General features: G+C 35.3%; 1 protein-coding gene across 2 annotated transcripts in view; it reads right to left on the bottom strand.

The window, feature by feature from the left end:
• LOC128147067 (adhesion G protein-coupled receptor A3-like) overlaps positions 1-24,822 on the bottom strand; it is a 315,407-nt gene that overhangs the window by 141,243 nt on the left and 149,342 nt on the right. For both annotated transcript variants that reach the window (XM_052799271.1, XM_052799270.1), the window contains exons 7-9: positions 16,770-16,983; positions 4,076-4,240; positions 468-666 (exon numbers count right to left, since the gene is read on the bottom strand). In XM_052799271.1, the coding sequence (XP_052655231.1) occupies positions 468-666; positions 4,076-4,240; positions 16,770-16,983 (578 nt within the window). The remainder of the gene's footprint in view (positions 1-467; positions 667-4,075; positions 4,241-16,769; positions 16,984-24,822) is intronic.

The raw sequence follows: 24,822 nt of genomic DNA on the forward strand, positions 1-24,822 counted from the left end.
CTTATCTATAAGAAACCATTTAAGTACTGCTTTTTTGGAAGACATCAAAAAGGCATTCTAAAGTAGGCTTCATTTCTGCAGCTCTTTTAAATACGTTATGGACAATGGCCATGAGGAAAGGCACTTCACCTGATAGAACTCTGATACAGGACTTCAAGAGAAATTAACATCTTTCTGGTAAAAAAGCATGAGGGGAAGACAAAGAAGGAACTGAAGTGAAGTACTGATGACCCTGCCAACATTACTAATGGTCATGTGGACTCCAGGCACCAAGAGAAAAAGAATATTAAAATAAAGACAATAAATGCTGTGCACTTGCTCCTACTACAACTTCAATTACCAAACAAACTGTCTTTCACGTGAAACATTTTGTTAAAAGTCCAGCTATCCCAAAGTTGTGGCTGAACAGAAATTTCTTGCGAGCTCTCAGTACTAGAGAAGGGAAGCCTTGGATTTCATAACGTTACCTGACTAAAAGCATGAAGAACTTGAGTTACTTCTTGTGAATAAGGACATTCAGAATAATTTTCTTCATCCCAGCGCCCAGTTCGATTACATTTACGCCATGCCTTAGACTCTTCTGCGCCATTGTGAAAGGCAATGGAGTTAAAGGAGTACTGGAGACAGGGATGGTAAGCAGTTATCCCGGCCAAAGTTTTGGGCCATCTATGAACAACATGGTAATAAAAAATTACAATGTAAAATTTCTTATTTAAAGGCAACTTACAATATAGCAACAATATACAGAATATATGAGAAAAAAGGCTGTTTTAAATTTTACCTCATTATATTCTATAATTAATTACTTTGTTTCCTTGAAAAATGTCAAAATTATACAGGTTCAAGTCTGGCTGCTCACACATTAATTCTGCATTAATTCCAGGAAGGTGTTTGGTATTAAGGAAAAAAATACAGTTGGCATTTTCCCTACATTCATCTTTGCAGACTGCACAAAGCAGAGCGGTAAGTCCATAAAGCAAAAAAACCCCAAACCCTATTATTAAATGCTGTAAAACAAAAATGCTAAATATGTACCTGACAATCTTTGCTTTGCATTTTGACCCAACACTACAAAGCCCTCTCTGCCACAAAGCCCCTAAAAGCAAAAATCCCCGAATGTATCAGAAACCAATAAACAAGATTTCAGCAAAGATTCTGTCTCATGGAGGAGGAAGGAGCTAACCCTCAAAAATTAACTCTTTAGATATACATGATTTATGTAGTGTGATTCCAAAACAAACAGTCTGAAAACAAAACTATAAACCAAGAGCAGCCAGAATTGTTCTATTTAGCTCATGGGTCTATTATTCAATACTTTTTCTGTATACCTGCTGCATTCTCTAGAATGGCACAACTGGGATCTATTTCTTTTGGTACCAAATCCATTGTCATTTCCAGGCTAGTATGGACATAATAGGATCAGGTAACTGGGAGAAATTGAAGAAAACCAGAAGTGTGTCATCAGCAAGTCAGTATGTCTGGAAATGATATGGTTCTTTAATTGCACTGATGTGATGACTGAACCCAATCAATCATAAAAATATTCTGCTTGCCAGTGAAGCCACACCTTGACAATCAACCTTTGCTCAAACATACATATTAGCCCCTCTTAGTTGTACAATGCAGGTCCATTTGGACATCGTTACATCATATACCGACACATTTGGGGCTATGTAAGTTTTCCTTGTTTCAAACAAAGAAAAGGTAAAAAGAAAAATACTTTTACATGTTATAGCCAACTGTCACTGGACTAACTCATTTTGTGATACAAATTCACTTGATGCAAAATGAACCATGAAAGGAGCTTCACAAAAAAATCAAAATATGTACAGTAGTATATTCTCCTTTTGCCTCTGGGCTGAAATATTGAAATATTATTTGTAGTAAAACATTTGCATTAATGCAATTGGGCCACACTGAGTAAGTAGCAACTTACCTCAAAAGTAAAACTAAGATAATTCTGAAACTTGTATTAGCACAGGTAGCAGAATCTGGCCTTTATGAATAGGAATGATGGGACATAACATTACCATTTGCATTTCAGAATGATCTTACAGAGAGCTGGAAAACAAAAAATGAGGAAAATATGGCCGTCCTAGAGTAAAACTCTTAGTACGTAAGGCCAGTTCATTCTGACTCACAGTGCCTAATTCTTGCTGCAGTTGTGCAATTATAAATACCACCTAGGCTGGTCAACTGAAAGAACGACACTTCCCTAACGGTTGATGCTTTTTTCCTTTTTTTGCCCAATAAAAGAACTGTTCTTTCTAGCTTTGCTTTTGTGGTTCAACTCTTTCTACTTACATACTTGCTATGTTACCAAAACTTCAAAGACCTTTGTAAGAAAAATTACTGGTGTGATAGCTACATCTCTGAGGATAAACCTTTGGAACAATTTCAAGTGCTAATGCTGAGTTTGAGCCTGATAAATTCTCTATAATTTTGAATTCATTCCCTCAAATGCCAAAAGAACCTATGGACTCAGCATCCTTTTGATATACATTTTAAAAATAAATTTATGTGGATTTCTGGAAAGATGATCAATAGGGAGAGAAATGTGCACTCCTGTTCTTTTGATTTATATAAAAAGACAAAAATCCCCCTGATGTTAGTTTGTGCAGTCTGTAGAATTTATATATATTTATTTATGAAGAAAAGGATGTCATTTTATGGCAAGAACACGAACTTCATAAAGTTGTCATCTAAAAGACTCAGTATGTGTTATCTGATAGGAAGTATATATATTTTTAAAGATCTAATTAAAATACATTTAAGCATGTCCACTATGAGAAAATACAATGGCAGTTTTTGCGATGACAAAAAAAATCTATAGCTGAGAATGTCAAAGATCTCTAATAGATTTTAATCCATATATACAGATTAAGTAGGTATATAAATATACATTCAGTAAATGTGGCATACTCACTGGAACTGAGGTTAACACATAATAAAATAGCTTCATAGTAATGAGAAAACAGATTGTGTGAGTCAGTTGCTCCATTTCTTTCTAATTCATTCCTTTATTTTTATTCAAACACAAGAAATAGTAGTAAAAGGCCTTTGAAAAAGTTTTAAAGGTAACTTAAAAATGAAGAGAGGCTTTCAGGTCAGAAGTATTTGCAGAAAGTTCTGGCATTTAAGAGAAGCTTCCTCTCTCGTCTACTTTTCCTTTCATTAACAATTCAAGCTGAATTCTTATTATAATTCACTTGGTAACAAATTACCTTCTTGATTTCTCAATGGGAATGCCATCATACATCAGTGTTATTGTCAAGCAGGTAATTATATTTTGTTTAAGAGCTTTATGCATATCATTGAAGTATTTTAGAGCTAACTGAAAACAACAGCAAATTCCACATAATCCTTAACTTTTTCTTCAGTTTACGAGGATTAAAATTAAAAAAACCCACCAGCATATGTAGATAAAAGTAAAGATGAAAGAAAAATTACATTTAGTGAACAAAATTGAGCAGACTCTAAGATTCAGATAGCAGGACGGATGTGTTTTCTAATCATGTGATGTATTGGTGGAACCATGTGTGTCCTTAAGCTCACCTCAAACAATCTATTTGTTTTACTAAGTAGTTTTACTTGCCGTTTTGGTTCTCTTCAGAGAAATATTTTACTAACAGTTTTATGTTATTTGTTACCTCTAATCTCAGCTGAACAAAACCAGCAGAACTGGAACAGATTAGAAAAGTACTGAAGATTTAATCTTCTAACACTCTAAATGCAGTGTTATCATAGTCTATAACTTAGAAAAGACAAAGAACAATTTTGAACCCTCTCTCATTTAGTTGTAAAGAGCCTACATCTTTTGAAATTTTCCATAATCTCACACTGAGGAATTAGAAGAAAGATTCTCTGACTTTCACAAACCACTGCTGCTCTTGAAGCACTAGCAGCCATTTCCCATAAAAATCACACAGTGCTCCTCCTTCCTACTATATTATGTAAAAATGACAAGTAAAATAAGTGACGTCTTCGTAACTGACACTGAAGTATCATGTAAGCATGAATATGGTCTGTATCTATATTAATATATGAAACACACTCCAAAACCAGAAAGTCATACCTGAAATCTCCCTTGTTGTTAATAACTCTTTCTGCAGGGCAGTAGGGTGCAGCCGTTTCAAGTACCACAATTTCTACTCGTTTAGTGCTATTTCCATAGGAATTGTTGACTAGACACTCCCAATCTCCGGTTGCATCAATGTCAATACTGGATAGGATAAGTTCACTATAGAAATAAAAGATTAATTACTGTATATACTTAATTATATAGAGATTGAGTCATTGGTTTTCTGACATTAACTTATCTTCAGAGATTTTCTATGAAAATATAAAACCAGGTTTTGCTCTATGTTATTATATGGACAGACAATATTTCAGTGATTGGTATTAAGATTTAGCAGCAGTTGACAATGCAACCAATCCAGAGAATGCTTCCCTTCAGCTGTGGTTGCAGCTTCTATGGCATTTCAACAACAGAATCTGCTGCTCCTGTGGTGGCATGGGAAAAGTTTTCTAGAATAGCCATTGACTTTGGAAGCTGAATATAATTTTTCTGACGAACACAAAATGAGATGAGGCAAATGCTGATATTTCTTTCAGTACTTTACTACTCATGAACTTTCACACTGTCCCCCACCAAATATGAAATGTAGTTATTAATTTCAAGAAATTAAGGTTGTATTAATTCTTTATAATGAGTGTTAGACAAGTTAAATATAGAGACCCTTTGTGGCTTCTCTTACAATACAAACATTGTGCATGACTGCACCACACCAGTATTTAGCCGCCTAAGCTAAATATTCTGTATATAATTAGAGAAGGAGGAAATAATTTCAGGAACACTTAAAATTGTCTAGAACCATTCTGGTTAGTATTTTCTCTATATATTTTAAATCCGGCAAGAAGCCAGATATACATTAATGGATATAGCCCAGGCCCTAATGAAGTCAATAAAGTTTAGTTTTTCGATTGACTTCATCAGGTATAGAATTTTATCCAATTACTGTAACTCCGTAGATCTCATAGACAAAAATAATGCTAAAACTCCTACATTTTAAGAAGGTAATACATTAGATCTTAAATCTGCCATTGGGATAGAAATAAATTTTACCACAGTTTTAAAGAAAGAACATCTTTTGAAAGTAGCTGTGAGAGGAAAAAAGGTAGTAATTATCTGAAATATTTACTTTGCTTGACACAAATGGCTCATCTTTGAATATGCCTTGTGGTTTAGACAATTAGAAATTATGTGGGAAGAAAAGTAGTACAGTCAGAAAGAGGGAGAAGGTATATTATAAAAACAGAAGCACAGAATTTAAAAGTTATTAAATTGATTTCAGATCTGTATTTAAAACGAAATCTTAAAAAGTTCTACGTGTGGCTTTTGGCACTTTTGTAAAAAGCCTGACATTTTGAAAGAAATACACAGAATAACTACATGTAATTTATTTTTAATTTTTTTTTTTTCTCTTTTAAACTTTTCTAAAAATGTCATCCTTTTTCAGTTTAAACCCTTGTATATTATACATGCAGTTTTATTAACTTGGCTACAAGAAAGGATCGAATCTAATCTCCTTGTATATAGACTACTTCTGATACACTTGAAAGTAGACCACAATCAAGGTAGGAAGTGATTAGTCATCTGCGTATGTAATTTTCCCTTTGAAATATGAATACAGTGAAGGATGATTTTCTCAAGTACTTACTACAGGACCATTATCTTGGTCCCCAGAAAACAAGCAAACCATGGTAAATAGCCTTTGATTTAACTTAAATTGCTTCAGAATTTGTGTGTAGTTCTCCAGATATTCAGTCAAATTTATCATTAAACAGTAACTTTAAAAATCTCACACTGTTCCTATTTATCATGGCTCGGAGCTCCAAGTACCTTGTAACCCCCTATTTCATTTTTTAAATGAATTCTAACATGTTTTTATTGCAGCAAATATGCAAAAAGCATTACTAGCCATTCTCAGAGTAGCTCAATATTTTCATGTCAAAAGAAGCAATTGTTCTCTTAAGAAGTCTTAGATGAGAAAGCCCAGTAACAGCAGCCTCTTAGCTAACTCTTAACACATCTTTTTACATTCAGGATGAAATACTTAAGTGAAATTAGCCAGTTGATAGCAATTTTTTAATTAAATCTTCTATTTCATATGTCACAACAATCTCACATCATCTTTATAGGCAGCTGAGAAAGAATATGTTCCTAGAGCTTATAAAAACAATTATCCATAAAAGCTCTTTTTCACTGAAACAATAGGCAGCATAAATATTCACCTGTGGCATGAAGACCCAGAGACTTCCCAAGTGAATAGAATGTATGACAGATGTGCTGATCTTTTGATATATTTCCTATAAAATACCCATAGTCATTGTTAACAATACAAATTTGGTAAAACTGGGAACCATGGTGATTTTAGGTAAATAGAACAGTTGAGCATATTATCGGTTTTACAGGTAATCAATATGAAGATAAATACATATGAAGAAAAAGGGCACATTTTCTATTTATTTAAATTGCTGAAATGTGTTCCAATGCAAATTTATCTGCCACGAAATAGATCTCCTGCCATTAGATGAAGTTTCTTAGTTTCACAGACAAATATTTACTGATACATCAGAGTTGCTTCTGGTAGAAATGCAATACTTGAACACTGGTTCAAGTTCTCTAAAATGATGAGTAAATCCTCATCACATTCACACTTTTAATCTTCTATGGCCCTTTCTTCAGATGGTGAACCAAAATAAACCAGAATAGGTTTATGCAATATAGAAGAAGCTGTATAATGACTAGAATGTGGAATTGTCTTCTGAATTGCCATCTGGCCACTGTAAATGATGCATTCATTTATATTCCTCTAGGAATATTTTGGATAGCAAGCCCAGTGGTGAAACTGTTCATTTACTTACCATCTGGATATGACAAATGATAAATTGATCTTACACCCCTGGAGAATACTGGGGACTGGATTTAAAAAAAAAAAAAGTCTTGTCTTTTAATTCTCAAAAAGAGAAGTCAACTTGATCCTTTAACATTTTCTCCACTTATAATCCTTGGTGACTTCACAGTCCTGGCAGACCAAAAGGAAAGGGTGGGCCTGTATAGAATTTTAAACCTCTTCATAAAGTTTTCTAGTAGGTCAGTTACATATTTTAAGTCTTGGCATGGTTACATTAGCAAATCCAGAATTTCCATTGTTTTTCGTACTCTTAATAAAAAGGCATTCTTGATCTCTCTTGGCCATGGAAACAAGTCTTGATAAAAGGCAAGAACTCTCCTGTGACCTGAGAACATGGCAGGACTCTGGTTTAGGAGCTTGACAAGAGCACAACAGAATTAAGAGAGGATGGCACCTTTGGCTATCTCGCAGAAGCTAATAAAAGTCAGGCCACAAATGAAATGATCTTGCCTCTACTATGCAGCTTTCCTAAGGCTGGAATATGAGTCAGAAAGAGTTCCTACTCCCTCTACATTAGCAATCATATCCCACTCCTCAGAGGTGCGACAGTTGCTAATTTTGTGGAAATTTTTGACTTACCAAGACATAAAACAAAGTCAGATGTTCATGAGATGGTGCCAAGGCAAACTGAATATGAAGATTGCTGCCTGATGAGAACAAAAGGATGACTAGCAAGCTTTTCTCAAGTTTTCTTTTGAAATTATAGTGGCCTTCTCAGTAAAAACATTAAAAGGAAGAAAGAGAATATACATGTTTCTTTTTTGTACTGGAAAATTTCATGCATGGTGGGATTTCTTTTTCAAATGTGATGATTGACATATTGAAAAAAATTAATTAAAATGTACAGCTGATGCAATTGCATGAAAAAGCTCTTATAATATTCAATAGAAGCCCGTGGCATTTGTCATTACAAAGAGAGGAGCCATAATACAGGCAGAAGCCATACCATGTAATCAAGTAACCTATGACAATAGATTTCTATTTGAGGCATAGTTTTGCATTGCTACAGCTATGCATAACTAATTAGACAATCAGAAGTAGGTCTCATTATGCAAAGTTACTCAGCCATGTCCTGAAGTAATACCTTAGCGACATTTACTGTATGCCCCAGCAGTCATTTGCATGCCAGGAAACAGAGTAATGAATAAAGAGGAGACTTTAACACCATGTTTTGATTGGCTTTCATCAAGAAACGTTTTAAAGTCTGACTTGAGTTCCTGTAAGACTTGGGAAGAACCAACTGCTCTTCCTGGAGAAGAATAAAAATTAATTACTCACAGATAACATTTAGGTTTCCTCATATTCTTCAGACAGTTAAATAGTGCTTTTCTACAGTTCAGGCAGAAGGCCTGCATAACCTGCATCCAGCCCATACCACCTTAAATTATTAATACTAACACAGAATTTTAAAAATGAGTGTTGGTCTCCAGAGTACACCGCTTTTTGGAATACAGCCTTTCACAGGGGATATAAGGTTAAAACATGGAAAATGAAGAGAGAATGTGTAAATCTAGGCACTTTAACTGAACTTAAATTGCTAGTCTGATCTCTCTGACAAAATTACTTATTTACCCATGAAAGAAACAGCTTTAGAAGGCTGATGGCCTTTAAATAAAGCTTGTGTCCAGGCAACAGCAAGAGAGAAAGAAGATTAAAGCTTAATTAGTACTCATTTTATGCTAGGCATCTAGCAAATATTTTTAGGTGTAATCAATTTGTCATACACATAGGAAATTCAATACACATGATTTTCTGTTTTTTCTGATTGAATATAAAAACAAAGCATAACTTAGCATTTAATGCCATCCATAGCTACCCAAGAAATGTAATATGCTATAACATACTTCTACTACAATTTATCTATCAGCTAATTTGTTCACATCAGCATGCTAGGATCATGACAACAGTTGGATTTGACTTCAGAGATGCCAGTGGAAAGGACCTAATATTAATGACAATATATTGACAGAAAAAAACCCAACTCACTTCCAAAATGGGAGAAAAGACCCATATGTCAGTAAACCATCGCACTTTATTTCCTTTGTATTGCTCAAATTACTTCGACTGAAATGCAAATGTTCAAAAGTATTGTCACAGGCTAATATTATCCATTTGCTATGTAAACATTTGCCTAATAGCAAGATGTGTTTTCTATAGGTGGATGTCAAAGAACCTGTAGCCTACATTTATATGCCATCAATTTGTTTCTTAAAATTAAGAAAACAAATACTACTAATATTAGAGTGACTCTACCGAATCATCTTCAGAAATGGAGTCAGAAATCTAAATAACTCTACAACATACCACAACAGGTTTGGTTTGTTGTATGATCCTTTGCTTTCTTTTTGAGGTTGTCAGGTAAAGACAGACTACCAGCTACTGTGCTGCATTGAAGAGTGTGCATAAAATGCTTGCATTTATCTTCATACTCCCCCAGTCCTAGAGTCTAGGATGCCAGTCTAGCTAGCTGAGAACGTAAAGTGGGGAGGGGAAAAAAAGGTATCAATAGCTCTAGAGCACTCAAAGCTTTCCCTTGCTGGAGAAACCGTCAGACAGCTGGCGGGTCTGTGATGGCACAGTGCTATAAAGCTATCTGAAGAGAGTACACCCGGGCCAGGGCTTATTTAAAGTACTTCATGAATCAGTTGTCTATCATCGAGCTGCTTTGTCAGTTGGTGAACGGTTTAGGGATGCTCAAATGTGTTTATAGTTATTAATTTTCTTTTACCAGCAAACTGCTTGACTGCAGGACGTGTACAACTGCAGCCTTCTGGGGAAATGGTGCTACACCTGCTGCATGCCTTTCATCTGCTCTTAAGTAGTTTGTATGCTGCAATGTTACATCCAGAGGAAGCTTTATTTCATTAGCATGTCTTGTGATCTGTACACTGTCAGAGGTTCTTGGACAAAAATAACACTATGACAATCAGTCCAATAGCCAAAATTGCATAAAAAGCTTTTAAAGTAAAATATTTCCCAGATGATTCAGAAGAGTTAACCTGCTTACAACAATTCTTGATTTGTGGCACGTATTTGATTATGTGCCACTGGGACCAGCAAACACCCCCCCCAAAACAAAACAAAACCAAGCAAAACCTACATGAAACCCACAAACAACACACAAAAGAAAACAAACCAAAACCCCACTACATTAATTTTACAATTTCAAATTATTTGTCAAATGCACACTACTTTGACAGAATTTCCCGCTCTCCCTAGTCAGTGGTGATGGTACAAATGCAGAAATCAATTATTTAATGAATACTTTATGGGATAGTGTAATTCTATATTAGGGCTAGAATACTGATCTGTTTTATTTGCTGATCTGCAAAAAATTTGGGAAGATCTAAAAAGGAGGTAAGGCATAGCAGATTCCTACATAAGAACTCCAGGAACAATCTCTATTCTTTCTCCAGTATATAGTGTATCTCCAACAGTGTAAACTTTATTTTATGATGGCCAGGCGTCATCTAATCAAAATACCATAAACAATTAAAAATAGGGTGCTTTTATCCTGAAGGGAGAAAGAAGGGGAGGGGCTCGGACCTATTTTCATGGAATTCCAGCATGCTAATGGAGTAAAAAAGCTTTCTATAAGTCCAAAAGGAGTATGTCCTACAACACATTCTCTATGTTGAATAAATTGAAATACATGAAAAGTAAAAAGTAATTCAGTTATTTGTTTTAATATTTCTAACATGTTTTGCTTTAAAGAAATGCTTTGCTTCACCAGTATCTAGGGTGATTGACCTGGTAGGAGTACATCAAAGTCTGGACATAAGTCAGAATAGCTCTGAAATCACAGCTGATGCACAGGGTTACAAAATACTGCCTGGACTGAGAGAAAATGTATAATTATACCTTATATTGGTGTTGACAGGAAAAGTAATTTTAAAAAAAGCCAGTCCTGAGACGTTAACTCCCAACTGCTGCTGCAGTGCAGCATCTCCTCAGCTGTATAGCTGCAGCTGTTTGAAGGGCCACATGAAAATCATTCTGGCCCTAATAAGTCAAAGCAAAACTCTGTGGAATCCCATTTATGGGGGGGGGGGGGGGTGAGTGCAAATTTTTGGTCTTAATACTGAACTTAACACTTCATTTCAGTGGTGTGGCTGGATGGACCCATACATAGCTGCAGGAAATAAGCAGAGACAGAAGCGAGAGGTCAAAATTCAGTGCAAGGCATCTTCTTAATCTGGTCTCAACATCAAAAAAAAAAGATAATCTTTAAAAGTTCTTCAAGAAGGACTCCATCAAAATTTTTTTACAGTTCTGACTTACTATTTTGTTAGGGTTTTTTTATTCTATCAGCCAAAAATACGTATCTATATTTTCTGTGAAAATACTTATCTCTCCATCACATTTCAATAAGCAGTTACCCAAATTAAGCCTACAGTTTTTATGGCACAGCGCAATTCTTACGTAATGGTCTACTGCTTTAATGGTGGAGGGTATCGTCGTTGCTGCTTTTCCTTTTCATAGTATTAGTATACTTTTCCACAGGTTATATTTTAAATTATTCCCCAAACTGATTAGTAGTAAAACTGTCATTGAGGTTTATTCAGATAATTGAAAGATTTTTAGAGAAAAGGCCTAAGTTTAATTAATCTTCCAAATTAATTCACATGAAGATTCTCTTGATCTCAGCTAATGAAACCCTTAGCCTGTACATTTCATAATATTCTGCAATAATTTTAAATATTATCTTCCCATCTGATATATGAGAACGTTGCCGGTAAAGGTGCATCTGTCACTAGTCCTTTGCTGTCTACAGTGCCTGAAGAAAGCTGTAGACCATTGACTACAGGATTTAAAGTAATCTCAAAACCATACAGAAACATTGATTTACAATTTAAATGGTTATTTTGCTTCATTTCTTTCCTAACTGCTTGACAAGTAGGGGTCAAACAGAGTCAATTAGGTGAACCAACAAAATATCAGCACTAAACAATTCGTGCTGATTTCCCTCGGCTTCTCAGTATGACCCTCAGCTGCTCATCTCCAAATGCTCATGATAGCAGAACACAAAGTGATTATAAAATATCTGCATTTCCAAATCGGATTCTTTGGATCTGTTCTAACATTTATTTTTGTTAATCTTGTGCAGAGTCAATCTCCAATATTTTGCCATGATTTGGCACATATCTGAACTTCCAATCGTGCATCCAACCTAGCAACACACTCATCAGTGATACACCATTTTCAGACCGTTCTTAACCTAGTATCAGTCCAAACCACTACGGCTTGCTTCATAGCTTTTCCAGATGTATTCTTGCCACAAACTGTTAAGAAAGTTCAGGGGTCATTTGGATCCTTTCCACAAAAAATAGGCATAGAATTTCTGCCTTTCTCCCAGAAGTTCTGGAAGTGTTTTTTTCTTTCTTATATGGAATGCCTGCCTGGATCTCAAACTTGTCATGATACCATCTGTGTACTCTTGGAATCGATTTTTGTTCAATAATCATAACTTAAACAATCCTTATTCTTTTAGTGAAACTGTCTCAGCCAAATTCCAAATTCTTTACTAATAGCTGGAGTAACCATTTTAAACACTTAAAAATTATTAATTGGACTCAAACCCCCCTTTAGATTACAAAAATTATGATCTAAATTTTTAATCCACAACATTTCATTCCTTTTTATTTTTTTCCTAGTTTCTTCACTACTACAGTACAAGTGGATCATGATTTGAAACTGTTCCTTGCTATTGGACATTTCTTTTGCAGTTGGAAGTTTGGGATATTTTCACATAATCATATACCTCTGAAAGCATCTTTCAGAAATGAATATACACATTTTATGTATAAACTTTAAAATCAGTTTTCTTAGTATCGTCCCTATCCTTGTTACTGTAGCTCCATATTCTCTTATCTCAAATATTACTGTTTCTTTCATTATGTACTTTTGACCATCCCATACTGGCATTGGCTGTTGCCAAAATGTAAGGAAGCACTAGGTGCTTTAAAAACCCCCAGATTCTTAAGCTAACCTTTTTCTAAAAAAAACAAACAAACAAAAACAACCAAACAAAAACAAAAGAACCCCCCCCCCCAAACCAAAACAAAACACAAACAGCCAAATTTGGCAGCCATGTTTAGAAGACTGAAATACTTAGGATCAAATTTAAGAGAAAAATATTTCTGGGGAATCACAGTTGAGACCTAATAGTCTGTATTTCCAGGGGCAAATCTATCTACACAACATTACAAAAATTACATCTGAAAAACACTTCTGATACTAGCACCTGCTATCCTAGGTTTAGTTGAGAGCATATTAGTTTCTCCAGTTGTAGCACTCCTTTTTATGGGTTCTTAACTTTCTGCACAGTTTAATGTTTTCAGAAGAAGCACTTGTGAACTGTAATGGTCCCAGAGCTGCCATTACAGCTGTCAGAGGCATAAGCACTGTTAGACACTCTACACAAGTATTTATAGAATAGAACTAAAAAGACTGTAAAATTGTCATTATAGTCTATGTGGTAAATAAGAAACTTCCTGAAAATTAAAGTCTCTCTACTACTGCGGAGTTGCTTCATTCATAAAACTAAAATATTTTCCTTTTTTTAGGTTAATATTCTAATAACTGTCCTGCTAGCCTCTCCAAATACTGAAAGGGAACAGTGGGGAAGTTGGGAAAGATGCTGTGCTGCAGAGCATCGTACATGATCTGCCTTCTATGTGGCTTCAGGGATATGGATTGTTTTATTGCTGCTTATTGTGATCAAAATGATAATCTAATATGCCAGGCTTAAGAAATTACACTGTCTTCATGGAAACACAATGTAACAATTTCAGCTAGATCCATTCACAGATGAGAGGATATTAGTTCCACATCACATTTACATTTTCATGTATGACTATGAGATTTACACACAGGCATAATGACAGAAAATTCAACATGAGCAAAATCAAATATTATTATCATTGGCAAGAAATGGTAAATGTGAGCTAGCAGCAGAATTGAAAACACCTTCCCAAGATCTCCTATAAGGGAATACTTTTTGCCAAGAAAAATGTCACAGGCCAGAATACAGTTCAAAACTTTAGTTTAATTATTGTAACAAAAACATTTATTTTAGTTTATTCTGCTTTATCAAAGGAGACAAGAAATACACATTTGGATATTTTATCCTTCTGCTGTGCCAGTTAATAAAACAGAAGGGTTTAGTATGGTATTTGTGTTGTAAATCCATGTCCAGAAATATCTGAAACTACCCAATAAAATAACCATCTAAAAATGTTTGAATAAGCAGCTTTTGGAACAGGACTACACCTCTTTGTTCAAAACTAGCTTCAGAAATCTTTAAATTGCTAAGCAGCACAAGCTGAAGCCTGTCCTTTAGTGCAACCACAGAAAGCCACAGACAGTGGACATTTGCTGTAAAGAGTAGGTATAGGAAGGCAAAATATGACACTGTAAGAACTGATTTTAAATTACCTTTATTTTTACTCCAAATCCTATAATTAACATATGATAACCTCAGGGAGGCATAGTCTTTCTGATCTTTCACAGTGCCTCATACAACTGTGATTTAGTCTTAAGAACTATCACAAATTAGTGTGTAATAGCATGTAACAAGCATATTAATACATACTACTGTAACATGTAATAAGCTTGCTATTACATATTATTTTAACATGTAATAATAATAATGATATAAATGGAGTTATAGACATGGTCATGATGATGGGATTAAAATTAAGAAATGCTGAGGGGAGTTTTTACAATCATAACTTGGCCAATGTTTTCTCATTTTCAACAAGAAGAGACAATATATCTATATATATTAAAAATAATAATCCTTGACTTCAAAATAGTATGTTTTTTAAAAGCTAGTTTCAAAAGTATAGGTCTCTCATGCCTTTAGAAAGTCAATTTTGATCAGCCCCTTGATCAAGGCAGAGGCATATCTGCCTGAGTTTTAGCATTTTTGACTGGATAAGGACCATGCTGTACAGTAAATGCAGTGTTGATCCCCTACTATATTGTGAAGTGAAACATATAGCTCAAATAAATGAGCAATTAAAATGTTGTACACTTTTAAACAGCTGTTTAATGTTTTTGAGTTTAATTCAAAAAATATTTTCTCTCTTTGTGACAGTCTGTATCCCATAACTTGGACAAGTCAAAGCATTCTTCCAGTCTATAACTGCAAATATGATGACGTATTTAGAGAACATTCTTTCTGGGTATCTGGTCCCAGTGCATACTGCAACATGAGCATCAAGGTCACCTATTTAGTGGCACAGTAAACGAGGTAGGTAGCAGATCAACCATCCTTATTAAAATATTGCTATGGTAGACAATGATTTTTATTTATAGTCGAGCAAAAATTAAATATTATAAGGTAAAACTCAGTCAAGCTACTTCTAAACTAGCTTTTTAAGAAGGATAGCTATTTTGAAAATGTTAACATTTTTAGAGAATTCATTTCAGTTTATTACTATGCTCTACAAATTGCTTATATAGTGCAAAATATAATTCAGTTGAAAAATATAATCAGGTGATTAACATCATGTCTTAATTTTTATATCATGGAAATAAGAAGAACATGCTTTAATTTAAGTGACTCAGCAGTTATAGTATAGCTCATGCACTTGGCATTACCATACTAACTGGTCTAAAAGTCTTTTTCATTATCCAATATAGACGTACACATTAGTATTAGAAGAAAGCCAGTAGCTGTGAGAACAGGTCAGATCAATGCCTCTAGATCTATAGGACTCCAAAAGGGGTCAAATAATCAGTGAGTAGACAAAATTAAAATCAATAAAGCCGAAAGACCCCAGTGGAGAGGAATAAATTTGACTCTCTTCATAACTTTCATTTGATAGTTCAAAAAGCATTTCAGGTCAATTATATTAATAGAAAATGGTTGAGTGAAAAGATGTTAATGATGATCCAAAGCCAATTAGCATAGCTATTTTCACTCCATCTTCTACAAAGAGAAAGGCAGAACATAGACACAGAATCAGACTCTTTTTTTCATCAGTGATGGAAATTGGCAGAGGACAAAAGGATGTGTGCAACAGCTTAGCAGCTTTTAGTGACAAGGCAATGCTCTATGATGAAAACCAAAAATAAACACAGAAATTTGTAATAATTTATTAAGTAAGATTTAAAAGGGAAATCTGAAGTAAAACTGGAGTGATATGGTCATTGCCAAATATTAGTTGTTAGTTCTTTTATAGAAGCCTATTCTACTTCATTCCTCTTGCATTTTTCACATCAGCAAAGGTTTCTGTAGATCTCTGTCTCTCAAGCACACAGGGGCACACAGATGGTAAAACTCATAGAAAGTTGGAAAATGTTTTAATAAGAAAAAAATATGAGATTACCTAACTAAAGAATATAGGATTCAGTATATTGGAACCTACAAAAATTAATCCAAGCCTTTTAAATTGATAGTTCTTCACAGGTAGATCACAATTCAAACTTCTAGACGGTGTCAGGAAGAAGTAGTTTGGCTTTGAGAAGTAATCACTCTCATATGCTACTAAAGCTATTCTAAGTTCAGTTTCTTCTGATGGTTTACTGTGTAAGAAACTGTTTTTATATGCTCCAAACCCATAGTTGCTCAAATCTGGATACTTAGACACAAGAAAAACAGTTTGGAAACACAGCCATTCATAGCCATGAAAAATCTCTACCTGTGTGTATTCAGATTCAAGTGTGCAATTGAATTGCTTCAGACAAACCAACTCCTGATGCATGTTTTAATGAGGCTTATTGCACATGTTGAATCTGTTCACCTTGCCTACAAGTCTGACTGTTACAAGGGTTATACATTACCGTGTAACTAAGCAGCAGTCATGAATGATGCTGTCCTCCACAAATACTCCACTCTCTTCATCTGTTTCGATCAGGCGACCGGCATGATACCAATGTACTTGGGTGGTATTGTCAATGTATGTTGCAGTGCACTGAAATGGCAAACGGTCACCATGAAAAACCACTTGTCTTTGTGATGGGATCAGCTCGAAAAGAGGAAGTTCCAGAGGCCCAGCTGCAGGGAAAACAAAACAAAACAAAACAATAGGAAAAAAAAGGTCACAATGAATTCCTCTCTTATGAATGTGAACTAATTGTATACAATTCTAGCTTCCTAGATCTTCATATTAAAGCATGAATATAAAAGATATGCCCACAAACTACCCACTTAAGTCCCATCATGTTGTCAGTTCTAGAGATCACATTTCTTTAGTTGGTGTGAGCCCAGATAATTACAGGATTACTAGAATATCTGCAGAAAATTGGTTTCACAGAAGAGTTCACAGAATGGCTGAGGTTGGAAGGGACCTTTTGAGCTGCTCCACCCCAGCCTCCTTCTCAATGCAGGATGCTTTACTACAGAGGTATACAGAAAAAAAAAATCAGTCTTCCAATTAAAAAAAAAATACAGCTATTAATATAGGAACAGTTAACATTTATAAGACCAGTTTACTGTCAGTGGATGAAATTCCCACTGTGCTCCGGAATTAAATTTACTCACTGTAGAGAGCCTAAACTATCTCATGTGCCTGGGATTTGGATAATAATAAGGCTAATAACAAAACTTGAACTTCTTCCTGAAGTTCAACTGTCCCTATGATTTTTCACTTCCCTGTTCCTTCTGCCTCTTCCACAAATCATCTTTACTCTCTAGATTTTTACTCAACATTAAATATTTATCTAAATAGCTCTTTTTACTTTTTAATGGTGGAGTACCTTTTACTATCTTTTTTTAATGAATTTTCTCTCTCTTGTCTTTACCCCAAAAATACCCCAATAATGAGAATATTGCATATTTAAAGCAGAATTTTACAAAAAACAGCTGCCATAATCACATACTTAAATGCCTAAACACAATTAAAAAACAAATAGCATTCTAAATTTGGAAGGCATATGCATTTTTGGCCCTGCTGAAAGTCTGCTGATTTCATAGATTTGACAGTGATTGAAGGCTATATCCTTCAATCCTAAAGTCTCTGTAGAGACTGAATCTCTAGACAGTATTTGCTTTTTTCCATTTTTATTTCTAGATCCTGAAACTACCTTAACACGACTTCTGTAAAATATTTTCTATACATTATGAGATTAATGCTATTTCTTTCAATTGGTAGCAGAACATTGAAAAGGAGCATTTTAGGAAAAGTAATTGAAGTAAAGGGCCTGCATCTAAAGAAAGAAGATCATCTTCTGTGGGATAATAACGAATAAAGGAAAACCTCATTTTCTTTTTTCTGATATAGACTTCTTAGGCAGGAGAAGAAAATTACTACTTCTGATACTTTGTTATCATCACACAAAATTCTAATGGTAATGAAAATACTAAAGACTCACATATGTGATGGAACACACTATCATGAACATCTGCACAACAGTTCCTAAAATACAACCTTTTCACCTACAATGCCAAAACAATTGACTGAGCCTGTGTCACTTTATAACTTCACTACTGCAATCTCATCTTAGACAAAACGCCTAGTTTTGCACTTTGGAAATCCTTCTACCTTGATGAGAAAAGAGAATTTTTAAGCTAGATCTTCTTCACCCTCATTTTTCTTCTGTTTTCATTTAAAGGCCTCTCATCATTAATATCTATCCAGCCTACAGGGTTGTCAGTTGAAAGGTCACCCTTCCACATTTGCACCACTAGTAACTATCTCAAACATCTATTTTTCTGACAAGTACTTCAACATTTTTTTTTTCCATTTCACTGCTCACCATTTTATCTTCCTTAAACTTTCTCCTCAACATCCTCTGTTGCCCACAATAAATACAGACGAACTTAACCATGCCTAACCAGATTGCAAGCCATAAACACTGGTTCTACAACTGCAAAAATTTGTGGACAACCAATAGTCTTTGTTCCTCTCCTTACTCAGCATCCCACCCTAACACACTTCTTTATGTCATTCAGGCGTTGTCTTTGGAACACTTAAATTGTGAGAAGCTGCATTTATAAATGTAGCTTTGGGCCCTCAATGCTATTGGGGAATTTAAATATTAAATAGTATATTCATCACCTGCTTTGAATAAAGAGTGAGAGGGATCACTTCTACTATTTTACAGAGTAAGAATGCTGGCCAGCCTAATACACAGGATTTGTACATGAGTGAATAGGTGATATTGCTGTCCGAGAGAAGCACACAGAGGGTTAAGGGGCTAGCTGCTATCTACTGAAATGTTGGAAGTATGCTGTGACTATAAAGGGCAAGGTTCAGAAATCCCTCCTTACTTGCGTATACATCTTGTAGTTTATCTTCTGATTGCACCTATTATTTGTGGACATGGATGCATTACTAAAAATTCCTTGAAACATACCTAATATTTTTATATAACCTTTGGCTTCTAACTAAAAGAAAAGAAAGTAAACTAGATTAATACCTCATTCATAATAGCTGCAGGCTTGGTCTCAGTCATTTAAATTAGCGGTTTTTACTAGAAGATGGAGAGAACGTCTCTCTTCAAAAGGTTGCAATCTTTGTGTTGCGTTCTGAAGTCAGTTATGGAATATAAGGAAAAGTTATGGTGTGGAAATTTAGCCATAAATTAATGGAATGATTATGAAAATGGAGTCCAGAAAAACTAAACATACTGTCACAAGTACAACAGCAATATATACTACTCACAGGAATAAAATATTTCTCATGAATCCAGTAATTTTTAACTGAGGATATTGTATCTTGTCAAATGTTTTTGGTCATGCAGTGAGTGACCCATTGTGTCATGAGGCTACGAAGTCGTAAGAGTGTGAACTATAGTATCAATATTTCTTAAGTCAAGCTAAATAACTTGCCTGGCATATGGATGTAGTGTAACACTATCACTTTGAATTTATCTCTGCCTTTATAGTTAGTCTCTCTCTCCTGTTATCACTTCCGTTGCTCAGCCTTGGGAATCATGAAACTCAGAAATGGAGTGGGAATGAAGTGTTCTATACAGATTTTGTCAATTGATGACCAACTAAATGAAATCTTTTTTTACTACAGCATATCAAAAAAGGAGAAAATGATCCTTTGATTGACATCAGTCATATCAACAACCTACTCATTTTCTTTTTCTTTGCAATTCCTTCTAAGTGCCAACAAAGATGCAAAGGGAATGAAACATACCTTTGGTTTACCATTAGGCTAGGATATCCTTCTGACCAGCTGCACCCTTTGAGAATGTACCTAGTTGGGTTGGCCAAACCGACAAATAATGCTGCAAGCTCATTTTCAAAGTGAAACTAGTAAAATTTCTATGGATTATGACATTTGCGGACCATGGAAGGTACACTTAAGTACTTCTGCAAAACATCTGCTTTTAATCTCTGTGATGTTTACAAAAAAATGATTACCAGAGCTAATCTTCAGTTGTTTTCCAGGGATAATCATGATTTAAATGACTGAGGCTGGTTCTGCAACTATTACTTATGCAAAAGTTCCAGCTGAATTCAGTGACATAGCTCACAGATATAAGGATTAATTGCATCAATAAGAGTTTCAGGATTAGGAAACTTTTTTTTAGCCTTTACTATTACTTTACTATAGTAAATTATATAATTTACTAGAATTATAGCCTTTACCCTGAATGGCTATAAAATGATTGTATAGTTCCATCAGCATCAGCTGGAAATACTTATTTTAAATCCATAATCCAACAATCCTTCAAATTCAGAATAAAAATAGAAGTATTTACTAATGCTGTACACACTTTTTCAAGGTTGACTTTGCGAATAAAGTAAGAAGTAAGAAATTCTGAAAGTATATGGAATGATTTTGGCATTGATTTGACAAGACTTGAAATATAACAGCTCTGGCAAGCATATCCCTACACAATAGAATTTTTCTCTTTGATTATGTGATTACTGAAGACCAAATAAATATATGTCATCTCTGATGCTCATATATATATGTGTGTGTATGGCAGATACAATAGCCTCATAAGATTAAAAAAAATTTACAGTTTACTATTGCACCCTGGGAGACGAGGGACTAACTTAGGGTATTTATTTAATTTTTACACATGAAAAATATTCCAAGATTCTCCTTCCAAGACAATCCACGCTGCTGCCCTCGAGTTTGGAGCCAGCGCAACCATCTGCAAATGAGAGGTGTGACTCTTCTATAGGCATTTAGATGAAGGGCTGCTGGAGTGTTTTACAGTCTTTACCTGTCTTGTCTCTCTAGTCAGCACTAAACCATGATTGCGGCAGAGCACCATAGGAATCACTGATTGCAGCATGAATCTAAAGGTCTAACCCGTCATTACAGTAATTACATCTTTTTCTTTATCTTTCACTTCTCAGCACAAAAAGGGTTTTGTTGACTGAAGGCCAGATTCTTTATGCGACCCAATCTTGTATTTCAGATTAGCTCTAGACTAGAATACTGAGGACATATGGAAGAGGAATCAGGTTACACAAATACCACTGAATTAGAATATCACTTAAGTCCTCCTCACAGAAAGTATATCCCTGCACATTTTAATGCATGTAGTGCCCCAAGATGTATATAAAGTTGAAAAAGAAAATAGAAATTATTTTAATAACCATTAGCTAAAATAGAAAAACAGCGAGGTGCACTGAGGGTCTAAGGAAATGTTCCAATGCATATGACCTTAATAGCTTTATAAAACAATTTCTTTTATACACATGCACACACATTAAATACTTTCTGTCTTTTCCTTACAATGCAGTTCTTGAGATTTTTAAAATAGTTCAATTTCCCATCTAATTTTGGCCTTCTTTTTTTGTTTACTGTTTTAAAAGATTGAAAGGAGAAGAATGTGGAGGAAATACTGCTGTCACTGGACATACATGGAATACAAACGCTTTTAAAAGACATAACATAAAATGCATTTCTAACCTGTATTTTAGTTACATTTTAAATACAATATGATCACATTTAGAATGTATGCACTTCTAATGAATGGACACTACTGTTTTCTGGGTGAATGATCAAGAGCAAATATGTAAGCACAAAAACTGGCCCATGCAATAGATTTGTCTAAACACCACAGAAAGTTGGCTAGTCATTGACCAACATGACCAGCACAAGGTATTGGAGACATGATCAGAGAAAAATGAAACTACGTCCTACCTCCAGCCATGTTTGTTGTGTTTTCTGTTGCATAACCTATTACCTGGGCAGCACAACTCTACAGCTGAATGGCTACTAAGTGCATAATCCTGGTTACTACACTAGTGCATTCCACTGTTCAGTTTACCATAAACACAGTTTTCTGCTATACATTTTCCAGTCCTTATTAACTGACTTTGTTTGATATTGGCAGCTTTCACACAGAAATAGGAAAATCCACGGGTTTCTCCAGGTTCCCCACACATCAGTGCAGCATTACAGTACTCATGTCTCAGGATACGTCATTCACTCCTGCCTCTTGGTAGAAAATTTGGTTTGCTACACTGCACCCACTTTTTTTGGACAGAAAATAGCCAGAGGTTGGCATTTTGCTTCTTGTTAATCACTTCTTATTTATTGTATTGCCAATGGGCTTTTTATTTGAACTGAGTGTGCCTACAGAGTGCGGCACATCCTGCTGACAAAAGTGTGAGTTAGAGCTCTAATATTTGTATACAATCTCAGTGGGAAAGAAATGTGCATGGAAGGCACGGGGCGGGGGGGTGGGGGGAGCTGGAAGTGAGGGCAAAGTAAAGGAACTGGTCCAATAAAAAGGACAGATGAAAATGAGGAAAAACAAATTGAAAAACATTAGTTAAAAAATAAAATTGCTGATGCAGCAAATTATATCTGTTGATATTTGCTGAATGGAACTGAAGAAAAGAGAGTGATCTGAATTGCTCTGAAGGCCAGTTCTGCCAAGAAGCGGAGGTGCCAGTACACCAACGCCAATTTCCATATTGCAAAATTTGCTGACAATAACTAAAGGTTTGGTGTGGAAGGTCACAGACAGTGCCATATGCCAAGGAAGTCAAGAATGAATACAGAACTGGAGCCAAGCTTCTGTTTTAACAAAACCTTTGCCTGGCTCCAATTTTAACATAATATCAAGAAAACACAGATGCCAACATGTATTAAACACATCGAAATAAGATAAGTCTTTTGGGCTTGGGACAAGAAAGCTTTGTATCATATTCATTTACCACTCACTGCAGGAAAAGTGGAGGCTTCTGTTTGTGTAATAGCTTCTTATTTCCACTAAATTCATAATGCTGGCAGGGCAAGGCATATTCCACACCATTTTATCAGTCTCTTTCCCCCTCATACACGCTTTTCAGACAGGAATATAAAGTAGATGTATTTTTTTGCAGCATCTCATAATTAAATCACAGGTTTATGTTTATTTTGTAATGCTAAGTGCTACACTGAAATGGCATCTACTAACCAAAGAGCAAGAGTTCAGACATGTATGCTGGTTTACTTTAAGTTACAAATTTTGTATTGCGTTTTACTCCTGCAAACTTCTGTAAAGCTGTCAAAGCTGAGAAAAAGAGAGAGAAAGAGTGTATGTCTCATGAGCAGGCATAGCAGTCAGTGGACTGAGGCACTGATAAGAATGTAGATGCTGCTGGAGGGAGCTGAAGAGAAGTAGCTATCCTAGGATTTATCCTGAGTTAGAAGTATGGCGAGCCCAGGCTGTCACAGTCCACTGCTACTGGTGCTTCAATTATCTGGGTTAGCTAACCTCAAAAACATACTCCGTACCTACAAAACAGAAGATTCAATTCTGTGCAGTTATTCCAAAAGCAGCTACAATCTTAGCTTTGGATGACAGCCTCATGGAGAAGCACTTGGATTCCATAACTTTGCAGATTTACTTAATTAAAATAAGTTACACCTGTGTAGAAACTAAGGAAGGCTGAGCTGGAAAAAGTAAAATTCAAATCTGGTCACTTTTCGCAAATCCAGGTCATGCAGGTTTCAGCCAGAATTCAGCAGGGGGATGACAAGTCCAGCCATGACAAAGTTATTTAACTTGTCTTTCTCTACTGGAGTTTCCCACAGATTTATAAGCCCCTGTGAAAATAAATTATCATTTTTGCAGTGGGTCTAGCAACTGATGCATGTTGTGTCCATTACAACCATTTTAAGTGAGGGAGCAGTGGAAAAATACTTTCTTATTTACTGATGATAGCAATGATTTACTTGGTAGGAAAGTAGAGGTAGAGAAATACGGAAGTAGCAGGTTTCACTTAACAGCATTTAATATAAATGCCAAATATCATAACATTAGTTTGTAAAATGGCAACAGCTACTAGCAAAATTTCCACAACAGGAAATTCAAGGTTTCAGTCCAGTTAATAAATTAATCAAAAATATTATCTGCATGCAGGCAAAATAAAGCCCATATCTTGCATTGGCATATCTAGCAGGAATTTAAAACAAAGGGCAGAGTTTCTTCATCACTGATTTCTTTCTTGTCAAATAAAACGGCTGCCACTTTTCAATTTCTTATTTTGAAATTGTCCCAGAAATCTACTTTAGAAGCTGGGGAGTGTTTGATTATTTGCCACATCCCAAAACTTGAAGACCGTGACATATTGACAGCTATGGTATTGGAAGATTCATCAACAGAAATTCCTTCACTGGCAAGAGTCAGAAGCCATTGCTAGAAAGGTAATTTTGATTATTCAAATTATCCTTATGGCAAGCAAGCTGGCAGGCTCACAGCTACACACACTCATTACAGCTTGCAGTTAATAAAAATGGCTGAGCAGTGGCAAGGCAAAGCACCTAGCTCTACAAAATACTTTGATTAACTTTATCTAACTGGGAAGTACAGTGGTAGAACTCATCTTTCCAAGTCTTAAGCACCACTAGCCACCTTCTTTTTATTTTCATTATTACTACACACTTAGACCATGGAAACATGGCAGCAGGAATGTCCCAAGAGTGGC

This window comes from Harpia harpyja, chromosome 10 (genome assembly GCF_026419915.1).
Source record: "Harpia harpyja isolate bHarHar1 chromosome 10, bHarHar1 primary haplotype, whole genome shotgun sequence".
In the NCBI taxonomy this organism is placed as follows: Eukaryota; Metazoa; Chordata; class Aves; order Accipitriformes; family Accipitridae; genus Harpia; species Harpia harpyja.